This window comes from Battus philenor, unplaced genomic scaffold (genome assembly GCF_028537555.1).
Source record: "Battus philenor isolate CCGP_79_NKW_IND1 unplaced genomic scaffold, ilBatPhil1.0.hap1 SCAF_23, whole genome shotgun sequence".
Classification (NCBI taxonomy): Eukaryota; Metazoa; Arthropoda; class Insecta; order Lepidoptera; family Papilionidae; genus Battus; species Battus philenor.
Genome location: NW_027181686.1, coordinates 2,720,333 through 2,743,686, shown reverse-complemented (window position 1 = coordinate 2,743,686; position 23,354 = coordinate 2,720,333). Strand labels below are relative to the sequence as shown.

General features: G+C 35.0%; 2 protein-coding genes across 4 annotated transcripts in view; one reads left to right on the top strand and one right to left on the bottom strand.

The window, feature by feature from the left end:
- Positions 1-23,354, top strand: part of Flo2 (flotillin-2) — a 394,067-nt gene that overhangs the window by 335,140 nt on the left and 35,573 nt on the right. The window contains exons 2-3 of the mRNA XM_068767684.1: positions 13,532-13,626; positions 15,115-15,316. Of these exons, the coding sequence (XP_068623785.1) occupies positions 13,532-13,626; positions 15,115-15,316 (297 nt within the window). The remainder of the gene's footprint in view (positions 1-13,531; positions 13,627-15,114; positions 15,317-23,354) is intronic.
- LOC137924296 (glucose dehydrogenase [FAD, quinone]) lies at positions 1,118-14,732 on the bottom strand. Of its 3 annotated transcripts, XM_068767680.1 has the most exons (6): positions 14,647-14,732; positions 14,323-14,438; positions 6,913-6,988; positions 5,681-5,825; positions 3,395-3,565; positions 1,118-2,716 (listed from the first exon to the last, which is right to left on the bottom strand). In XM_068767680.1, the coding sequence occupies exons 3-6, from the start codon at positions 6,979-6,981 to the stop codon at positions 1,206-1,208; spliced, it is 1,896 nt and encodes a 631-aa protein (XP_068623781.1). In that variant the 5' UTR covers positions 6,982-6,988; positions 14,323-14,438; positions 14,647-14,732; the 3' UTR covers positions 1,118-1,205. The 3 variants fall into 3 exon arrangements, with proteins under 3 accessions (XP_068623781.1, XP_068623783.1, XP_068623784.1); XM_068767682.1 differs by lacking the exons at positions 14,323-14,438; positions 14,647-14,732 and having other exon boundaries at positions 6,921-6,987; XM_068767683.1 differs by lacking the exons at positions 6,913-6,988; positions 14,323-14,438; positions 14,647-14,732 and having other exon boundaries at positions 5,677-5,741.

The window sequence follows — 23,354 nt, the reverse complement described above, 5'->3', positions numbered from 1 at the left end:
TATTACTTGTAAGAAGACATATACATGTACTTCGTTAACTATAAGGATATATAAGTATAGCAAGCAATATCAATTCAGTAATGTCAATTTTATAACTAATAAAAAAATCTTGCGGACCGACATTTACATATGAAATAAAACTATGTTCTGAAATGATAATCTCAATTCCAATTTTTTACACTTTAACTCACAACTCTGTCAAATTTCGAGCTTCTAAATTGAATTGCATATCAGGTCAGCCGTAAGACGTCTACTACTAAACATGACCTATGTTCCTATTGTCCCTGTATATTTCCAACAAAGCCGGTTGGAAGCGATCTGCTTCCAGCGTTTGTCAACCATCTAAACAAAGTCGTCAGTCCGTCTTGTGCGTACGTGACCGGCCTCTTTTCTGTCTTTATGTGATTTGCCCACTGCCTGTTACTATTAAATATACTGACGTAACTATATAGCATGGCTACTGCCAGATCAACCTGCCAAACCGCTGGGCTATACCCGTTACTTTGTATACAAACCTGTCCGTGTCGATCTCGTAAATAAATCCCAAACATAACCCTCTCTAGGGCACATTAAGTTACCATGAGCTTGTTAAAACAACTTAAAATAAGAGACCACGTTTAAATGTCGTAAGCCATTAATAGAAACACATTGATTATAGGCTTTCGTCGTTAGACACTGTGGGATATTTTACGAAATATTGCGAAGTTTACCGAATGCTGCCCAGCAAAAAAAAATCTTAATTCTGAACATCTTTATTCAAGTAGACACTGGATCTGCATGCTTCATCTTCGATCACATCGTAGCTTTTCACCAGGCAAGTTAGTTATCAAATACGGACAAGAAAGCATTATAAAGTGTCGATTTGGTTTCATCCCAAGACTTGGCTTCACTTGTGCAGTCTTTGGTATAACATACTGCTTTCATTGGTTAAAGAGAGAAAAAATAAAGAAACAAAATACCACAACGCCTAGTTCCACGATAGTGACAGATTAAGTTTAGATAACTTATTTATTTTACCTTGATTGTAATTATAATTCGAACTCCACAACACTTATTAGGATTAATAATGGAAATCATAAATAAATAGTTTTTAATAATATTTTTATTTATCCTAAATATAGTATACAAAGTTAACATAAATAAATTAAAAATTATTTACAATAAATAGCTGTAATAATACTGTGTAATACTGTTTTGTACGTGAGCTAGGCGTAATACCTGGATATTCTTCGACGCAGCCAAAACTCTTTGATCATATCGCTTCCCTTCTCGCCTATCATGATAATAGGTGCATTGGTGTTTCCACTGACTAAATTAGGCATAATACTACCGTCAATTACACGCAAACCTTTCAAACCGTAAACTCTTAGCTCTGGGTCAACGACCGCTTCTGGATCCCAATACGGTCCCATCTTCGCAGTACCGACCGGATGATATATCGTAGCAGTGTACTGCCTAATCATGCATTCCCAGTATGCATCTGAATATTTCTGTATGCTTCTACATGCGGGGAACACGTGCTGATTTAAAACAGACCCGTGCCGCTGGAATGCCTTTGTTCTGGACAAAGCAACTGCTATTTTTACTCCCTCCACCAACGTCTTAACATCGCGATCGTCACTCAAGTAGTTTGGATAAATGTACGGATAGTCGTACGGACTTGCACTCCTTAATCGAATAAATCCTTTGCTCTTCGGACGTAGTAACATTGGAATTATGCTCCATACGTCCATATTGTTTATTGGACGAAAAACTGCGTTGTAAAAATCATCAGATAATCCGTGAGCCTTTCGCAACTGCTCACCTCCATCCGAGTTTGTTGAACCGGATACAAAATGAAATTCAATATCCGGGAAATCGTCGGATACATTTACATACTTCGTGTTTACAAAAGCGACACCTTCCACGCCACCCATGATTGTTAAGGGCCCCTTACCCAATACAGCGTATTCCATCAAAGTGCTCACTGTGTGTAAACGGTGTTCTACAATTGATATCTTTTTATTTACCATAAAAGTCAGACCGCCCAGTCCTATGTGGTCCTGGAGGTTTCTACCTACTTGAAGATTTTGAATCAGAGGGATTCGATGTTTAGTCAACTCATCAGCCGGACCAATACCTGATAACATTAGTAATTGCGCTGAATTGACTGTTCCAGCTGATAATATAACTTCCTTTCTCGCTCTGATTCTATGAACCATTTTATTGCGTATGAATTCAACACCAAATGCGATCTTCGTTCTGGGATCAATGAGGACTTTTGTGACGAAGGAATTCATTGCTATATGAAGGTTACTGCGGTCTTTTGCAGGTCTTAAAAATGCCTTTGCAGTAGAGCATCGGCTACCTCGTCTCACTGTTCCTTGAGCTACCATGAACCCTGTATGGTTTTCACCGTTGATGTCTCTATTCAGATATCCCATTTCTAAGCCACCTTCAATGAAACTGGATACAAGTGGGGTGTGATAAGGAGCTTCTGCGACAGTCAAATATCCTCCAGTACTGTGATAAGGAGTTTGCGCTAGATAAGGGTTCTGATTATCTTCAGATTTCTTAAAATAGTACAACACGTCTTCGTAACCCCATCCTTTGTTGCCCATTGACTCCCAGATGTCGTAGTCACGTTTATTGCCGCGTAAGTAAAGCATATAGTTAAGAACGGAACTGCCACCAAGCACTTTCCCGCGAGGCCAGTTGCACCTTCCGTCTTCCATTGCTGTGGAGATATGATATATTTTTAGACTTATTTACAATGAGAAGCATCTAATAGTATTTAGAATAAACCAAAGAATTATGATTGAAAAGCGATATGTTCCTGGATAAACTTTGAGATGTTGTGTACTCGTGTAATAGAAAAAATATTATACTGAAATAATTTGAGGATACAACGATATACATAGGTAGAGATAGACCATTATATCTATCTAAGAAAAGATAAATGTAGCTGCCACCATATCCTCAAAGCCTTTAGTAAAAACCTATAACTTTTGCCAACAACTTAGTTTAGACACTACAACCTATTCTTTTTAAAAATAGGGACATTTTGTTGAAACAGATTAGTCACTCGTCCTAATTTATTAAATCATGTTAAACTGGGTTGACTGTTAAAGAATGCCTGTAAGGGGTTAAGTCCACAATTCTACAACTTGTAAAAAGGTTAAAAAATAAGTTAGTAAACTATGTTCACATGGATCAGTTGAACTAAGTACTCCAGAAAATCTAAACAAATACAAGTAACATACGGAACAAAACAATGTATATCTTAAGTCTAAGGTAAGATAATGCTCTACGAAGCCGAAATTAGCCGATTGTCTCTTTCCAAAGATCGATGTGCAATATTTCTCGCCGGGTACTGTAAATAACTATATAAATTATGTTTTTTTTTTTCCCGTACCCAAACATGTAGTGCCCTGTGGTTCCGTTTTGTATTTCCAGTCCAATTTGCTGAGTTGCAAATACCCCGCGAGAATGGGAACGTCTGATATCTCTGTTTCATCTCCTCCAGCCTCTAATAGAAGAACCTTCCAATGACCAATCTCGGAAAGCCTGTTAGCGACTACTGCACCTGAAATTATAATTTTTTTTATAAATATCATCATCATCTTGCTATATGGACGCTCACTACAAGGCATATCCCCCTCCCCCCGCCAAAATCACCAAGGGGGATTGGTCTTGCCACATGACTTTTCCAAAACCTTGACAATGTCGTCGGTTTACTCAGTAGAGGCCTATCCACGCCGCGTGTACCGTGTCATGGTCGCATCTCGAAAACCTTTTTGTACATATATATTTTTGCTTACGGCTGCGTTCATAATACATACACAGATATATAGTAACAATTAGCTTTAGTTTTATAGGCCTCATTATCCTGTATATCTAGTGTAATGTATTTTAATACATTGTATTGGGACTATGTATGGAGCGGGTATTTTAATATGCGAGATTTAGCGCGAAATTAGACCTTGAACTTATTACTTTATACAAAAAATCTAAGAATACGCTCGATTTTTTAATACTATTTCTAATATGTTATGTGTAATAAAAAATAACCAAAACATATCAAATAACCGACCAAGTTTACCAATACGTTGTTAAAAAAACTTGCGTCATTACTTTACACGATTACATTCAAGTTCGAATAAGTAGATTTACAAAATTCAGAAAGTCGTTTTTCTATAGAATATACGCATATAACCTCAATTACGAATAAAAATTCATATTTACGAGAGACATTCAGTATTGACTCGTTAAGCCGCTACATACAGTAGCGCTGGTATCGCAGTACTGCAATCTTGCGCTAGTGTCATAATATGACGATAGGTGGTGCTTCGTAAAAAAGATTAAGATCTGAAACACGATGTTAAGGTTTTTCGCAGGCTGCATAAGAGTCTCGAATAAATTGATTGAAGATATCATCATCATCATTATTAAAATTTTTGAATTCGCGGTCCAGTATATATCTGTGACTGTGATTTATTATAATGAAACGAGGCTTTGATGTTTCTGCATTTGTTCGATACATTTAATTCTACTCTGAAGCATTGTTAATAACAAACTGTTATTACTTCTATTAAAATAAATGAGAAGTTAAACTTAAGCAAAAAAATAATAAAAGTTTTATTCGATACAGTAAGACATATCGAAAAGAATCAATTTTTTTATTGGAAAATTTACATTGAAAAATTTAACTAATAATTTTTCCCATTTTCTACATTGATATGAGGAAAAATATAGGTTTTTTGTTTTGCTAAAATTATTAGTTTTTATATTCACCTATAAGATGATTTCTGAAAGCAGAGACTTGCGTCCGCTTTGGGAAGTAACTTTTCACGGGGTACATAGGTTTAAAGAATCTAATGGATATATATTATACTTATAGAAAGTATAAAATGTATTTTAAGGCAGCCGTGATATTAATTAATTTTTATTTTTATTTTTATTTTTTATTTACAGTTAACAAATTGTCTTATTTGCAAGAAGTAACAATTTGCATTTAATACTTACATATATTTAAATTTCAATTTTAAGTAACAGTACAACAGTAAACAGTAGAATACAACAGTTTATTAATTACAAACATTTAGAAAGTATGCTCGGGTACTTTTTATTATTTAATAACAACATTTCGTGCTAGTAGACTTACAGATATCTATCCATGTATATATATATATAAACCGAGAAACATATACTAGCATACCAAAATTGCAAGGTGGCTCTCTTTAATTGATTAAATATAAACTACGAATAAATAGAATCCATTGTACAAATCGCAATATAACGCGCACACACGCACGATTTGTATATGCAACTATTTGCGTAATAAAAGTTTCGCAGAAACCTAACGGAGGAGCGATATCTTACACTAGCAACACATGAGTTTTATACCTATGAGCTGATTGTACTGAAACTTGATATCGAATTGCGATTGTTCGTGCTTATTTCTCTTATTTAGACAAATGTTTAATATTATTTTCTATTTTATATATTTATTAATGTTTAGGTATAAGCTAGAATAATTGTGGTCAAGGCGTACATACCTACAATAGGCAAACATATTTAATTTTGTACTAAAACTAATAATTTATGTATTAAAATTGGCCTAACTTTTTTAAAAAAATATATTTCTTTGTACTATACTTGAAAAGAAAACATATATCTTCATGCAGAAATACTTACTGACCGGCAGATCCTGCTCCAACGATGATGAAATCATACTCGTGGAATAAATCTGTGTTGTCCACATTGGATGGCCTGCCTTCAGGATCGGTCTGGTCGTATTGATAGTATGCCACGGCAGCTACCAGCATCGGTATGAACCAGGCAACCTGGATCATTGTGATCATTATATCAGTAAGAAAAGGACCAATATGTAGCCACTTCCGCACATGCAGTGGTAGTCGTGCAACAAAGTGCACCGCCCGCCAGCCCGCTGATAAATGCGTATGCGGCGGCAAACAATGCGAATCTCACAACCGCCACCGCTAATTTACTCAACACGTGTTTCACCCCTCCACGGGGCATCTTCAGGAGTTATGTTACACCGATTAGTGGTAAACACAGAGTCTAACACAGAGTCTAAAAGACGCATTTATCGGCGGGCTGGCGGGCAGTACATTTCATTGCACGGCTACCACTGCATGTGCGGAAGTGGCTAAATATTGGTCCTTTTCTTACTTAGGATGGACTTCCGCAAGGTAACGCCTGATTCTTTTAAACATTATATCAGTGTATGGACGCCCATGGCAAGGCATAGATCGCTCCGCCATGAAAACCCTCATACGATTTATGGACGCGAGCCCGGTCGTCCTGGCGATCTTTGGGAGGCTTTGTAGTGGGCATCTACCAACAGATGTCTTAATGATTACTAATCATTACTAAGTAGTATTTATAGTTTTGTATTTAACGTTTTTTTTATTTTTTTATGTAAACGTTTTTCCCCCCTGCCATGTGGTAAAAACCAATTAAATAATATTTATTTCATTTTATTCCTTTATTTCACTTTCTTCTTTCATCCTTCACAATCTCTATCTTTATTCGCATTCAAATCTCCCGTACATCACCTTTCTTCCCCCATCTTAATTCCTAGATCATAGTTTACTACATTATCACAGTTTTGACTCATTTTTTCTACTATATTTACATTTCACTAACGAATAGTAATTTATTTTTACACTATTGTAGCTGTTTTATTTTCTTTTTATTTACTAAACCTAATTTGCTTTGTACATGAGTAGCTTGGAATCTAGCTCGATTATTTTTGACTCTCTTCTGAGTTTTATTCTTTTCTATTGAATATTATATTACCTTTTAGGAGAATTCTAGGAACATTACCGTTGTATAACTGAAATGATGATGTCCTAAAATGAGTAGCACCCTGTATAATATTTTTTTTTATTATACGTAATTAGTTACCTGCGTACCTGCGGCAGCGATGGCCGATCCTGCGATCACGTCCGCAGCCGCGTTCATTATTGCACTCATCTTCACGCTGAAATATTTTTTATATTAAATAAAGGTAGACAGACCTGCCACTCGACCTTTTGTTTAGATTTTTTATATAAATAAAAAAACTTTAAAATTTACGTAGTAAACATTGAATGTATTTTGTAATTATATGTTCATGCTGAAGTATCAATAAAGATAGACTTTCGTTTACACTTTTTTATGGTTAACAGATAATAATAATATTGTGTATAAATAATAAAATGGCTGGAAATACAAGTTTGTACTTGTTTATGACCAGATGTTAATTAACATTAACATCATTTCGGTCGTTCGACATCTACTGCCTGACATGCCTCCTCTATAGATTTCAAATAAGACCGCCTTATCTTACTTTAACAAAGTGTATAAAATCCTTCAACATAAAAATTATTGCACAGATTACAATGAAAATTATTAAATATTATTTTACGAGGCTATGAATTTTTCACGCATTTTTATGATTTGCCAACAGATTGCGCTTATGCCAAATAACTTCTGCGCCGTATAACTTATTATTTTTGGCTATAATGAGTACATATCAATTAAATATATATACTGTTTACATACGTTTAATAAGTTAATTTTGTTACGGTAAATAATATTTGTGAAAAAGTAATGCTACTCTTTAAGGAAACATTTATTAGGTTTTTGTGTATTTTTAGGCACATACAACCTTAGGTTTTTAATTTTTTTTAGATTACACAAATTATGATATTACGAGACAAGACACCATCTACGAGCTTAGCTATATAATATTGATTTACTTGGAAGGCTAACAATTGTAGTTAATAATATATAGCAATGGTGACGAATGACACCCGCCCATAAGATAATACTGACAGATGACCTTGATAAAGTCTTCTGTAAACGCCGGATGCTATTTGCTACCAACCAGACCTAGAGGACTTCTTCCTCTCATCCTAATGTCATCTATTTATTCCACTTTTGTTCGTCAAAATTTCTTAGAATAATTACAGGTACATTTTGTTTAGATGTCATATTACGCAGCGTATGTTCGCTTCGGTACCGCTAACAAAAAACACACTATCGCCGAATCGAGTCTCCCTAACGGTTTTCACAGACGTGACCCACTAGCGCAAGTGTAACATAACCTAGATGTCAGTGTCGACATTTTTGGAAACTGCGCATTTATAAAGAATAAAATTTCAAATAATGAACGCGATCAGGTTAATTCGGTATATGTGCATAAACTTTAAAGGAGTTATACTATAGCTCTTTTACTGCTAAATAATGTATGGTATATATATAATATAATGATAATATAGTAAAAAAAGTGTTTACAAAATTTATATTATAAGTTATTAAAATTAATTACCATGTGAGTTTAATATCTGTTCTGCATCAGAAATTATTAGTCAGACCCAAACGAAAAGGAAAAGTTAATTTACGTAACATATTGCAGTGTGATCACTTTACACATGGTGGTTGGCAATAGGCATAAGTTTTAAATCTTTTACACCTATAACCAATAACTCTGTATAAATAGATTTATATAATAAAATGCAACATATAATTATATTAAGAGCAGTTGCAGCCCAACGGTAGACTGGGACTTGTTATTTAATCTAATGTATTTCATACTTTGTGCTTTAATTATATAAGATTGTCACTGCTCACAAACAAGTTTTCCAAAGGATAAGCAACAGCGTCTTCTACTTACCACAATAACATACTACGATCGTCAACTCGTCTGTTAAGCGTGGTGATTATGGCATATCCTCCCTTAGATACTTTAAGCGGAGGTCTATGTCTTGCAGTGAGTATCTATGGGCTGAAATCACGTCTAATTATATTAATTTCTTCAACTAGGAACCTAGTAGTGTATACACACTATAGTTAGTAGGATCATCAGTAAACCTTATATCACTTAACCAGTTAACCGTGTTCGACGAGTATACTCGTCATGGAAAAGCGGTACGGCTCCGCGTATCGACGAGTTTACTCGTCATGCATACAAAATAGTGACCATTGGCTATTTGAGAATAGTAATAATGCCAATCATACGTATTGTTTGACCACTCTGTTTCCTCTAACTCATTTCCACGAAACCGTAACATAACACAAAGGTTTGGCGTAGGCAAAAAAAATCTATTAAACGTGCCTCAATATTGAATTGGATACGATTGAATAGATCGGGGACAACATCAAAATAAAAAATATACTAAAACCACACTAATTTATTTTAAATAACCTTTCCCTCAGTGAGTAGATATTTGAGACCTTATTTTTTAAATAAGGTCAATAAATTGACTACATAAATTTTTCTGTTTATTATTCGCGTCTTAAATTGTAGAAAAACAACAAGATTTCGGGCCCTTTGTTTAAATATTTATAACTTAATACCTCAAGTGAAGACTATGGCATAATAAAGGCAATAGATAAATTATTTAATATTAGTATTGTAAATCTAGGTCACTGGAAAAAGCTGGATACAGTACGCTTCCAACCGGTCCCATGACAAATCTATGGTGGAGGCCTATGACTTCACTCGCTCAAACGTGTATCAACGTGTATTTTTATGTTTCCCTATATTGAGTAACAAATCTCCTATTGGACAGACCCATATTAATACTAAATCGCCGAATTCAAAACAAAATTTTTTTCATTTATACTTACAAATAAAACTCATAATGTATAAAAAATAAATTATGATAGCAACAACAAGTCATTTTACGCTGATTACTTTTTCCCGCCATTTTTATTTGTTAGAAAGCGTACCGCTTCATTACGCAGCAGTCGGCCATCTTTGTTTGTATTCAGTCCGCGCGAAGATTCCAGAATAATAAGCGGTTCCGGTGAAAATAGCTTGCGTTATGTAACATATGACGTATCATTTAAAATGCTATTCGCATCGAAGCGATAATTAATAAACGCTATTACGCATACAGATCTAGTTAGCGCTATTTCAGACGTGCGAACTATTTACCTATAGTTATAGTAACAAGTTTCGTTAATTGCTATTTCGTTAATTACGTTTTTATTTCCATTGTTGGGAGAGAACCGTCATTTTACGATAATATTATGTGGTGTCGAATATCTGACCTGCGATCATAGCTTCGTATCCTTTTAGTGTGGTGTATGTACTAGGGGACGGCAAACTCTTGGTGTAGGAATGAGAGATAATGTGAAAGAAAAAAGAAGGATGACTGATAGATATGAAGACTGATATAAGAAGAGTGAGCAAATAAAAAAGAACTTAGAAAAATTATATTTATGTATGTTTTTGTTTTTTAAACTGAAATGCGACAGATTAATAAATTTTTGACAGTGTAAAGTTTGCAGATACAAGTAACAAATAATAATTAATTTTAGTATGTAGTAATCCGAATTTTGAAAACGCTTTTACTGTATTGTGATTGAGTTATTTATTATTTCTGTAACCTTTGATTTTTTAATAGGATATCGGCAAATGATCTACAGGTTCACCTCTACAAAGTTCTTACATCTATAACCAATCACCCTGTATATTTTACTAATAACGTGCGTCAGAATTATTAAAATAGTAACACGATGATCCTTGGGTCAGGTTGCCGACATTTGCACTAGGCTATCGCTGTACTAATTACTTTCAATCAATAGTATCGGATTTACAACCTATAATATAACAACAACACTAAACTAAACATTACATTATTGGCAATGGAAGTTATATAATGTGTTTGTACTTTGATTTAATTAAAATAACATAACCTATTGTTTAATAGACTCGTATGTTTTATTTATTTTCATGGCGTTCTCTTTTAAGATGCTTTACTATGGGGTAGTGCTTCCGATGTTATTTCCATATTTATTTTACAGAGAAGAACTGGCTATTTATAATATAAAAGCGAAAGATTGATTGAAGATGTTTTTAAAGAAATCGGTATTCAACGGTTGCTTTGCAATACATATTTATAAACATACAGTTTATGTGCTGAAAAGTAATTACGCATATAACAACTGTCAGAAACCTGATAAGTACAAGAAGTAAAAATAAACTCGTAATACCTTAATTTCGTTCCGAGTGTATACATATATAATAAAGCTCCACAAAATATATTTAACCTTACTTTTCTTAGTTTAAAATCTATAATTATAAGTTTATTATTATATCGATCTCATAATAGGTTTCCCGAGTTATTGTTTAATCAAAACGTGTTGGACTTGTTTTTTTAATTATTTGGATGACAGATATTGTTAAACTTCAAATGAGTAATTGTTGAGTTTCTAGTCGGCTCTTCTCAACAGATAAGCGTTCCGAGCCGGCGGTAACTTAATGCTTATATTGTTAAAATAATCGACTATTTAAAAGTGTATCTAAGTGCCTCCTTGTATCTATATTTTGTATTGAACAATTTGTTTGTCTGCCACACGTCACTTGGTAATCTAAAATTTAATTTGTCGCTAGTAACTCGTATTTCAAACCAACATTTAAAACAATATCAATTTTAATAAACCATAAAATTATTTACGATAATTATGAATTACTATCGTGCTAGTTGCTTCTTTGCATAAAAAGTTATTTATTTACATGAAACACACAATACAAGATATACATGAATTTGTCAACCAATGAGCTATTTAAACCTTGCAAGCTTTTACACCTATATATGTTACATGCATGCAACATATATATGTTACAACTGCGACAGGCCAATAACTTCTGGCAATACGGTCTGCAAGGACAGATACTACAAATAAATTAATATGTATTAATCTGTGTATATATCTGTACATTATGTGACAGCGAATGATCTATATATAGCACTTTAAAGCTCTTACACATATAACCGATCATCCTGTATAAATCTACCATGATAATTGTATTCCATATGAAAGTAAAGAATATATAATATTTAAATACTTGTAAGATATATATCATGTTCAATCGTGTCAAACTCAAAAGCGAAACTGAACTAATATAGTAAGTTGTAACTTAGATGATAAGAGATTTATACCACCTTGAGGCTTACTTCTCATTCTCTCTGTTCTTCTAGAAATAATGGAGAATACAGACATAATACAATGGTATAGTTTACTGCTAAATAACAGTAAAATTAATAATTACCGTTATATTTATTTAACACTGTTATAACTTCACATAATAGAACACTCTGTATACACATGCGGTAACTTAAACATCACTTAGCACGTTGTCTGTTCACTTTCACTGTTTATTGCAAATAACTTTACGTATGAACAATCCTTACGGTAAACTTCTATCTGTGTACAACCGTGGAAAGTTCTAGAGGCTGCCAAAAGACAGTAAGGTGTGTACTTTCATCGACGGTCTCAGCGTGACTCGAAGGCCGTTCGCCAGTGAAATGGTGGGAGGATCCTTTCGTCGCATTAGTTTTGGTGGGCGACGTGACTCAGGTAGGGAATTTGCGACGACATACTTTTTAATGATTTATGGTAATTTTAAACGGAAAAACTATGACTAATGTGGACTCTAACAATGTTTCTAGGTCGCCTTTACTGTTTGATGCTACACATCTTTATATTTCATCTATTATTCCATTATCAGCAATAACAATATTGATAAACGCACTGTATATACTCACAAGGTGGACAAATGACCTTGTTAAGGTCGTTGAAAGATGTTCTAGGCTTGACCTCCTCAAAAATCACTACGACAACGGTCTTGTCCTTACCGCATATATCTTAACATGTAAATTTTTTCTTAATTAATAAAACTTATATCACAATCGAGGAATTAAATAAATAAACAATGAGTATAGTTCGACTGATGATTTCCCTGTCAATTTACTTTCACTTGAAATTAAAATAAATAAGCGAAAAGACAAAAATCTGTTCACGCTCGCAATGCCGTTCTCTTCGGAAAAATTTTCTCTTTTAATAACATTTGAATTAATTTCTTTTCTTTCGTTGGGTCCGAAAAGTTCTCTAGTGGCGATCACGAGCCTATAGACGCGGGTAGGCCTTCCTTGCCTTCCTAGGTGGAATAAGAACTTAAGGTCGCGGGAAGTCGCTGTATGGAGAGGCTTTTGCTTTACAATGGCCGTCAATTGTCTGACGTGATGATTTATTACCGAAACAAAACATTTTATTCCACCGAAAATTTCAAATCTTTTACTTATTTTTTTAATAATGCATATTACTTCTTTATTAATTGGGAATATAATTATTTCATTATTTTTTAAAATGTAAACCTATTTATCAGAAAACATCGATTAAAATGACATCAACGTAATTAACTTTTGACGCTTTCTAATTTCAAAATCACGACTACGTATGTCATTCGAGTCGTCATTATATTTTTCAAAAACTACTGTACAAATATTTTTAAGATCTATTTACAATTACATCTAGTAGATATATGACCAAGACTATTTATTAATACTGTTTTAAAGATGGTTTATTTCTTTATCTTAGGAGCCCGCAGATTTTTTCTCCCTGTATTATTTTTAATTCATCAGAACTTTACAATCATATGTGTAGTTTTTTTTTTTTTTTTTTTCCTCGCAGACATCTTACAGGATATTTCTGTGCTCTTGGTTAATTATATTATTTTTTAATTCAACAGGCGGTTGTTTTGGATCAACTCAGAAGCGGACGATTGTCGGCGGCTATGCCTGGGCATGGTGGCTGGTGACGGACGTCCAACGTATCTCCCTCGAGGTATTCAACTTTATCTATAAATTTACGTAACCGCATACTAAAATCATCAATTAATTATTAAAAATTGATTATCGTAGGGAAGATAAATATTTGTAAGTCTATTCTGTAGCTATAAATAATGACCCAGCGACAGGACCCTGTCTCCAAAATTATTCCAGTGGAGACAATATACTTGCCCAAGGGCAGGAATCTTTAGTAAGGAAAAGAACAATATTTAGCCACTTCCGCACATGCAGTGGTAGTCGTGCAATGAAATGCACCGCCCGCCAGCCCGCTGTTAAATGCGTATGCGGCAAACAATGCGAATCACACAATCGCCACCGCCAAATTACTCAACACGTGTTTTACCCCTCCACGGCTCTGTGTTTGGCACGCCTGATTCACGCCTGAGGTAACGCCTGATTCCATTAAATAGGCAGGAATCTTTTTACGGTAGGAGTTGCCTCTACCGTCTCTGACAGCAGCACTTTTTAAAGTAAATGCCCTGCGAACGCACCACCTCTTCAAGCAGGTGATGGATTTGTACGGCATTTCCTGTACGTCATCAAGAACGCACTAACGATTCAATCATCGCTCGTGGTGTGGAGGATCGTTCCCCTATTTTCGATTATAAATGAAACAATTTTTTTTACAGCCAATATTCGAACGCCATTAAAGAATGCTTGTATTGGCGATGTTAAATGGCTATTTACACACCTGTACGAATAATATCACGAAGGGTTCCCACAATCGCGTGACGTATTAGTGGCTCTTTATGAGGTTTGTCGACGCGGTGATCCGTTGCAATGGAAGCGTTACTCGAAGTCCGTCGCCTGTTAACAGAACTATTATTATCTCTATGCTTGAAGTGTGTCGTCGATTGAATGGAATGAAGACGGATCTTGGAGGCTCCGAAAGAATGCCGAAATTCAGACTTTAGTAGCACAGCCAAATATCATTGGCGAATATAAAGCTCAACGAATCCGCTGGCTTGGTCACTTGGAGCGAATGGGATCGGATCGGAGCGTGAAGGTAGCGTACCTGGAAAAACCGAGGGGTCGAAGACCAGTGGGTAGACCCAGGTATCGCTGGATCGATCGCGTTGAGGCAGACTTGCGCGAATTGAATGTCAACCAATGGCAGACGATGGCGCAAGATAGAGGAAAGTGGAAGTCTCTCGCTTCGGAGGCCAAGACCCACTTTTAGTCAGTGAGCTAGCGGTGTAGTAGTAGTAGTTCATGCAACGGCAGTCCTAAAAATAGTTTTTTTTATCCCTCACATATATTTAATCAATGTAGACAAATTACTAATAATTACACCCACTATTTAAAGAAGGAATCAATGTAAACATTTCTTAGTTTTTTAGAACCGAGTAGTGTTTATATTTATGTCTGTTTTGGTGTGTATGTGTATATGATTGTAAGCGGACCTTATTAAACATGGGACCGCAGACGAGCCATGACGTTTTTGTTCCGAAAGCATATTGTATTGAGGATAGTTCTGTTTCAGGTTATGACACTTAACCCGATGTGCGAGTACGTGGAGACAGCACAAGGAGTGCCGTTGACTGTGACCGGCGTCGCTCAGTGCAAGATCATGAACGAAGACGAATTGCTCACCACAGCCTGCGAACAGTTTCTCGGCAAAACCGTCAAGGAGATCAAGATGACGGTACTCCACACACTAGAGGGACATTTGCGTGCAATATTAGGTAAGGATATGTATATATGCGGTATTTATTTTGATGCCTTATAGTAGAAAAAAGAATGTGATTCTAACATTGGCAGGTTGTCTAATAAAATTCAAAAACGAGGATTTCTTGGCGAGAAGATTATAGAATTCCTTTTGGTGATCCCAACGTCGCGTAGTGTTACCTGATCTATTTTGACATCGTACATTTTTACTTAGTACTATTTTAAAATATTGCAATTATCTTCAACTGCAAACAATTGCATACACAAAAATCGTAGGCGCTTAAAGTGTGCTTTAACAATATTTTAATACCATTTTAAAAAATCTCGCTCTCTGAATTATATTTTTTGGTTTAGATAGTATGGATAGTATTTGGCTTAAATATTAATGTTAACGGTGGTTAGTAAAAATAATATTTTAAACGATAAATATGAGCGAACTAATTCTAATGCTGTGCAGAAAAAAAATACTCCCCAGACCAGGCATATCATAGGCATAAAATAAATTATTAAGATTAGTTTAAATGATTTTTGTATTTGCTATCTTAATTTCGTCAAGTTTCTGTAACTTGTTATTAGATTGTAAAAAGTAAAAGTTAATTTTAAACAGATACATGGAACACCTAGGATTTAACAATAAATTTATGTGATTAGTTATTAAGGTTTATGTTATGTGCTTTGTGATAAAATTTGTATGAAATTTTTTTAAAGATTACAGGTCTGCCATGTAATCGCAGTGGTATATATGGGCTCATTTACTATAGCGCCATCTTGAGGCGGACAAGTACAACTCATTTATCTTTAAAATTATAAAAGTAATCAATATCTTCGCTAGATGTCACTATCGATGCTTTTAAATAACGCTCTGTTCATTATGTTATACAAAAAACGTAATAAATATTTTATTTTAATTACATAAGCACAATGGGTTACCATTTTAACCGTTAGAGAAATAAACTAATGTTTTGAATCATTCCTTATCACTACAATAGATAATTAGATCTTTTTATAAATGTTACAATATTAGCAAGTATGTTTGAAATGGAATCGTAAATAGAGTCACCTTGAGACTTAGAATGTCTCTTTTTATCCTAGTATCATTGTAGTTAAGACGCCCTTGAAACTCATGAACGGTAATTGCAGATTATTCATTTATTCACTTTATTTTTCATTCTGCATCGTTTATAGTCGTCTTTTATATACGGTAGGTATAGTAACAAGTAACAAAACTCTTTTATATTGACCTCCTTAGACATAAATTAAGCGTAATGGCAAATTACAGTGGTAATGAAAAAAAATTATTGGTCACATAGCTCACAGAACAGATGGAAGCCTTATGTCCCACATAAGGTTTTGAATTGAAGACCAAGAACTGGCAAGCGCAGCGAATGACGTCCACCCATATGGTGTGCAGACGACCTTGTTAAGATAGCCCAGTCTGATTCAGTTCGTTAGTCTTTTTGGAAATCTATTTTGAAGGTCTCTGCCCAGCAGTAGACGTCGAAATTTATTTCAATGAGCCGTCACAATGAGTCAAGGAAGCGGAACTGTGTGGTTTCATATCCTGCAATTTGCTTTGTCACTTCGTTAAATTAGGACCTTGATTCTCCAGGAAGCGTTCAAGTCTTTTAGTGTCTGTGATAAGAAATGCTTAACTATGGAAGTAAACTACTGAATGGATAGCAGTGTTATCCCAGTGGCAACAGACTTCTACTAGACTTGCGATCGGAGGTTGCGAGTTCGTTCCTGGGGGCTTTGCTCAAACACGAAGGACGCTGCTGCCAATCTTCTGGAAACTTGTTTGTGGACAAGTTTCCAGAGGATGTGCAGCAACGTCTTCTGCGTACCATAATACACACTGCGATTGGTAACACACCTGCCCATTCATCTCTTTAAAGCTATAATGTTCGGGTACCGTGGTTTTTACATGAAAAGGCTATAAACTAAAGTTTTATAACGTAATCTGTAGATATCATTAGATGCTTCAAAATATTTTAAAGAAACAGAGTGTACCATTCAAAGTGAATGTACGCTTATTGCTTCATACAATTTAGGTGCGTCAGCATTCGTTTCGTCCCATTTGTGTCGACACTTGGAAATTTCCCTCGAGCGCTCTTTCGCAACAGTCGACCCGTTTAACTCTAAGGGCCTCAGCTTTACAAACGTGACGGAACAATCGATCAAGTGTACTCAAATTACTTGCAATGACCAGACCAGGTGTTGCCAACTTTCGGCCCGCATTATTATAATTGTATATTTATTTCACACTACTATTATATTTATGTACTATTATAATTATTTACCTAATTAAAGTTTACAAAAATCTTGTTCTATTCTTTTTTATGTTTGTATATATGTATGTGTGTATAGTAATGTATGTATTTGTATGTATGTATACCCTAATCTTCCCTCTCTTTAATGTCTCTCATCTCCATCCAAAGGTTGTCTGGAAGAGATTGCTATGTATATTAAGTCTCAATGTTGAATTAATGAATTCTATCTTTATCTTACACTAAAACAACCTTAAAAAGAAGACCGGAAGAGTATAGATTCAAGCTGCTTTCTATCGATCTTATTACAAATCAACGGGAGAGATCTATGTCCAGCCGTAGAGTTCCTATGACTAAAATAATGATGTTAATCATAAGTTATAAATTTTCTTCAAGTTTTGTCCGTTCCTATGACTAAAATGATGATGTTAATCATAAGTTATAAATTTTCTTCAAGTTTTGTCCGATGAGTATTTTTTTTTCCTCAGCGACCCAACAGCCAATATAGTTGGTGATACCTGGACTGGAACGTTGTTACTTCAGTCGAAACTTTTGTATTGTCAGGTGTCACTTCCCGCTGCCGTCTAGGTTTTGGTTATAGAATATTTATCATGCTTTTAATCTTAAGGAAGCAAAGCTCTAGTTAAAAAGGAAATTTGGGTGCAAAAGAAAATAAGCATCTATTCGGTCTAAAATTTGGATTTTCCTTAATGAACATAATTTAATCTTTAATATATTTCTACTTGTATATTGATTCACAACGATATCTCTGGATTAACAAATTTTATAATAGCGAATAAACAATACAAAATATATAATGGATAAACAATATAAAATAAATAGATTTTAAAAATTTATCAAAGAATAATGCATAAAGCTCCCAATTGCAATTGTTATAAAGGCTAAATTATATTTTGGTTGTTAGTATCTTTTCAGTGCGCTAACACCATACTCGTACTTTATAACAATATAAGCTTTAATCCTTTACAAAAAGGGTGACATTTGCATAAACAGATTTTTTTAATTTGAAAAAGCTAAGCACACACGGTGAGTAGCAGAGGTGGCCTTACTTCCGGAGGTATGTGTATTGGATAACATACGATACCAGGCCAAGGTCGTTTCTACCATGACACAATGATTATTAAAAGTGTAACGTCTAATGTCACAACATGGTTATTTATACCATGTCGATGAAAGACCTTAAAATAATCGCCAGGCTTTCGCTTTATCATCGCCATCACAATAGATCGATCACCGTCGATAGACGCCCACTGCAAGGCATAGGCCATTTCCCAAAAATCGCGATGATGATCAGGTCCTGCGCTGACCACATCCAGCGTCTTTCCGCGAGTTTCAACATAATTTCAATCCAGCTAGTGGGAGAACCTTTCGGCCCCAATAACTTATCGGTTGCACAAATGATGTGTCTCGTCCACTATGACTTCAGAGCAGTAATTCTTCGAGTTCATCAGTGACCTAGGTTCTTCTAAGATCTGGTTATTGGATCTCGCAGCAAAGCTCCTAGCATAACTCTTATGGTATTTTGGTGATGGTACCTTGAACCTTAAACAAAGTATTCTTTACTCCTCGTTGTAAAGAAAGTCCAAGAAGCATCATAAGCGAATAGATGAACAGTATTGGTCTATACCTATAAATATATACCTTTACAAACTAAAAACTAAATTTGTGAGGAACAAAAGATGAATGACTAAATATAAATGAGAAGGACAAAAGATGTGAACACAAATAATATGATGAGAGACATAGCACGAGAGGCCCCCGAAAACTGGTGCCATAATTGTACCTTAAATTGGTCAACATGTACTTATAGTAACTTTTAAATAAACCCTTCCGTTTTCGGACCTTACTCCACAGATATCCAATAGGTAGTAAATTTACCTTGTGGGTCAAGTCTCTGGTGTCCATTCTAAAACCATATGGCCAGAGACTATCTGTTCTGCAATCTAAGTAGCCTACTCGCTTCTACTACAGCTTGTCAATCCGCTGGTAATAAAATTACCCCGGTTTAAACTTGTATAAACATTAAAACGCGCCTGCAATCGACCTTATCGACTGCACTTTCATTTTGTTTAACCGCGCGTTAACGAGTTTCATCTAACCGTTGATTACTGTGATCGGTTTAATGATTAACTGCGTTTCGATTTATAGGCCACGCCGTTATCGGATCGAATTTGACCGACGTTTGAGGTTAATGAACGGTCCGATATTTACAAGTTTTACATTATTCTATAGAGCAGATATCCGCTAGGATTTCGAGGTTCTTCGGGAGAGGGCCGATCTTAGACGTTCTCAACGAGACCGTTGCACCGGACGCTTCGCTGCTCAAACCCTCTAGCAGGAATTCGCTAGAACAAAGCTATGATATCCCCTGCCTCTTGTAAAAGTCGACTAATAGGGCACCGGGTTCGGACGTTGAGGGTGGGAGCATTTTTCTTCCTTGTATCTTAAGTCCATTTAGAAGATTTCCTCAAGATACCAAAAAAAAGTTCTGGGATAGACACTTCAGACCGGCAAATAACATTGGACGTCCGCGCAGAAAGTGAACAGAAAACCTTGTTAACCTCGTCGTCGGAAGATGCTCGATGCAGACTTTTCCCCCACATCTGCTTTGATTGACCTTCCATGTTAACCACTAGGAAAAGGGCTTTTATGTTTATACGCATATCTTTATATTTTTCTCCACACCTATCATCAAATCATGCCTGAATTATTTGAAAATGTCGTATGTTACTGGTCGAATAGAAGAAGGAAGATATAGTAGGCATAACTTTGTTTTGGATGACATATTTATTTGATAATAATTCATTATATCAGGCATGTAATTTCAAAACAACGTATGTTTAACAGTTAATATTTACTCTCTCTATTCAAACCTCCACGAAGTTATATGTAAACACACATTCATTTTTGTATGAAACGCCTTGAGTGCATTACATTTGAGTCAAGGTGAACATAACATATGACAAATGGGTTTTCCTATTGTATGGTGAATGTATTTTTTTAAGACACCCGTTATTCGGCACCTGTCGTTCACCTCTTTCTTGGAAGGAACAGGATCTTTTTATTCTATTTCTCTTTCTTTACTTACATTCTTCACAATTTCATAAATTCGTCATCTAATGTTCGTCACACTGTCTTTCATTATCCTGGCGTACATGTCTTCTAATACACATCATGTTCCTTCCTTCTCTTACGCCCTTAAAAAAAATTACAGTTTTACTTTTTTATATCAGTTATGACATTTTCTTAGTGATACACATCTTAACTATCTTCTGTAATTACAAAAATATTTTACAAATCGTATTAATCAGTTTTAAACTTCTATTTCATCAAATATGTATACTTTATGAATATAATTATATAACAAAATGTAACAGACATTAAGAGCAGTGGCAACCTGGCAGTAAACTGAGACATGGGGACGTAGGTAGGATAATTCAAACTTTGTGCATTAATTATAATGGATTGCCACTGTTCACAAACAAGTTTTAAGAGCATGGGCTGCAGAGTCCTAGCGTATAATAATACCACACAGCGATCGCCAACCCGCCTGTTAAGCGTGGCGATTGTGGTATATCCCCAATAGGTATACTTTGAGGGAATCAAAACTGTTTATAAAATTGATAAATAAATCTTAACTCTAAACATGTATGTCATACACAGCACGGAAGTACTTATCACCGCCTGACCGATGAGACGGGAGATTGACAAGACGCACACGTGATATTTGAGAACAGATGGCTTGACGTTTGTAATTAGCTAGTAGTTGCAAGCACACTAAATTTACTTCACTATTTTTCACACATTATACCTCACACACTGTGGCAAACTAGTTCTTTTTACTGACCTGTAAAACGTTTTAAACAACAAAAAAAAAAATTACGCCTAGATATTTAATAAAATTCATGGGTTTTAAATAAAGCTAGATAAATGTAGGGTACGGTAAATAATTAATATATTAATATTGTTATCTAGTTAGGATAAATTTATTTAGTGAGGGCAATGACTTCGCGTAGATTCTATCTTATAATTCTCACTATAGGAAAATTATTTGTTGGTCCAGGTTTTTTTTTTAATTTTTATCCCTTACAGACATTCTTAGTCATCCAAAATTTTCCTCGGGTTTTTACGCACAATTTTATTTTAACGTTTGCTTACATTTGTTTAAGCACAGATGATGTCTAAAATGGTAATAAAATTCTCATTATATTGTTTAAACTTTTACCACACATAAGAATTTTTTATTATGTATTTAATTCATTTTATTTCGTACTAATACAGGTGATGGTTATAGGTGTAAACCTTTGGAGGGGTTAATGTGTACGTGTCGTTCATCACCAAAAAAGTTTTAAAGCTTTTACGTCTATTTCCAATCACCCTCTATATCATGACGTTCTGAAATAAGTTATTTTATTATTCCTATTGGAATGAGGCAGTCCTATAACTTCTGGTAGTACAAAGTCTGCATGAACGGATAGTAAACAATAATTAATTATGACATCTGGTAATCAGAATTTTGAAAACGATTTTTCTATTTCAACTCTTTAAAGCCATCTTTAATCAATCACCCTGTATATTTTTGTCCTTTGTATTCTCTTTGTCATAATTCCTTTGTCCGTGTAAGATCGTAAAAAAATATGTTAAATCTATTAGTTGACAATGGCGTGTTCTATATTTAAACGGAAAGGTAAGCATGGCTTACGGCGTGACGCGGTCGGTGAAGGGGATGCGAGCATCCTGCCACACAAGTCTTGCTGTTTGCATTGTTTGTACTGCCTGTAAAACGGTCCTCGTTGCTCCCGATATTTTTAAACGGTTTTATTTAGTTCGACCCGTACGGAATTTATTTGTTTATTTATTTGGGTCAAAATTAGAAATTGAAATTTAAGCACCTTCCCGTTGTCAGATTGATCTGAAATTTGTTACACACATTTAATTTAGATGACAATACTATAAATCTAAGAGGGCCACCGATACAAAATGGCGGAATACATATTTTTCCTTAACCCCCTCAATATGGGTATCAAATGAAAGGGCTACACTAGTAAAACACGATGATTATGTCAAAATTTAAAATTCAAGATGGATGCCGTTCCAATATGGCAATTTTTTTAGGTGCCTTGAAGATGCATGATATTAATAGTGTAAATACAATAACGAAATACAATCTACAATATAATATTATGTTGTTAAAATACAAAATGGCGGGAAAAGCGGTTACGGCCATTTTGAAACACGTCAATGTCACAAGTCATATCGTAAATAAATTTTGTTGCCATTTTATTTGTCCGGCTGCCAGAATCAATTGTAAATGAATACGGAATCCACAAAGATCTACTTTTTATGTCATCATCTGCAATAATTCGTAAAAATTGAATAATTTGTAATCAGATGTGTTATGTAGACTTGAATTTAGAATAGGATGCCAATTCTTCACTGTCTAATCAAAACACGTGGTGTGGTGAGCGGATTGGCATGACGAGGGAGATGATTGATATGCTGTTGTTGTTTATCATCATCATCACTATAACAGTCTATATATGATCTTTGCACGCCAAATGACATCGCCACGATGACCGGTCTTTTGCTTCCTGTATCCAGCTACTTATCGCAACTTTAACTAAGTTAACGGTCCACCTGGGGGGGGGGGCTTCCAACTTTGCGTCTACTGGCTCGTGGTGGCATATCGAGAACGTTTCGCTAGCTGTTATCTATAGCGTACTATATCTTCATGTATTTTGATGTTTCTTGTGGGATTGATTTCCAA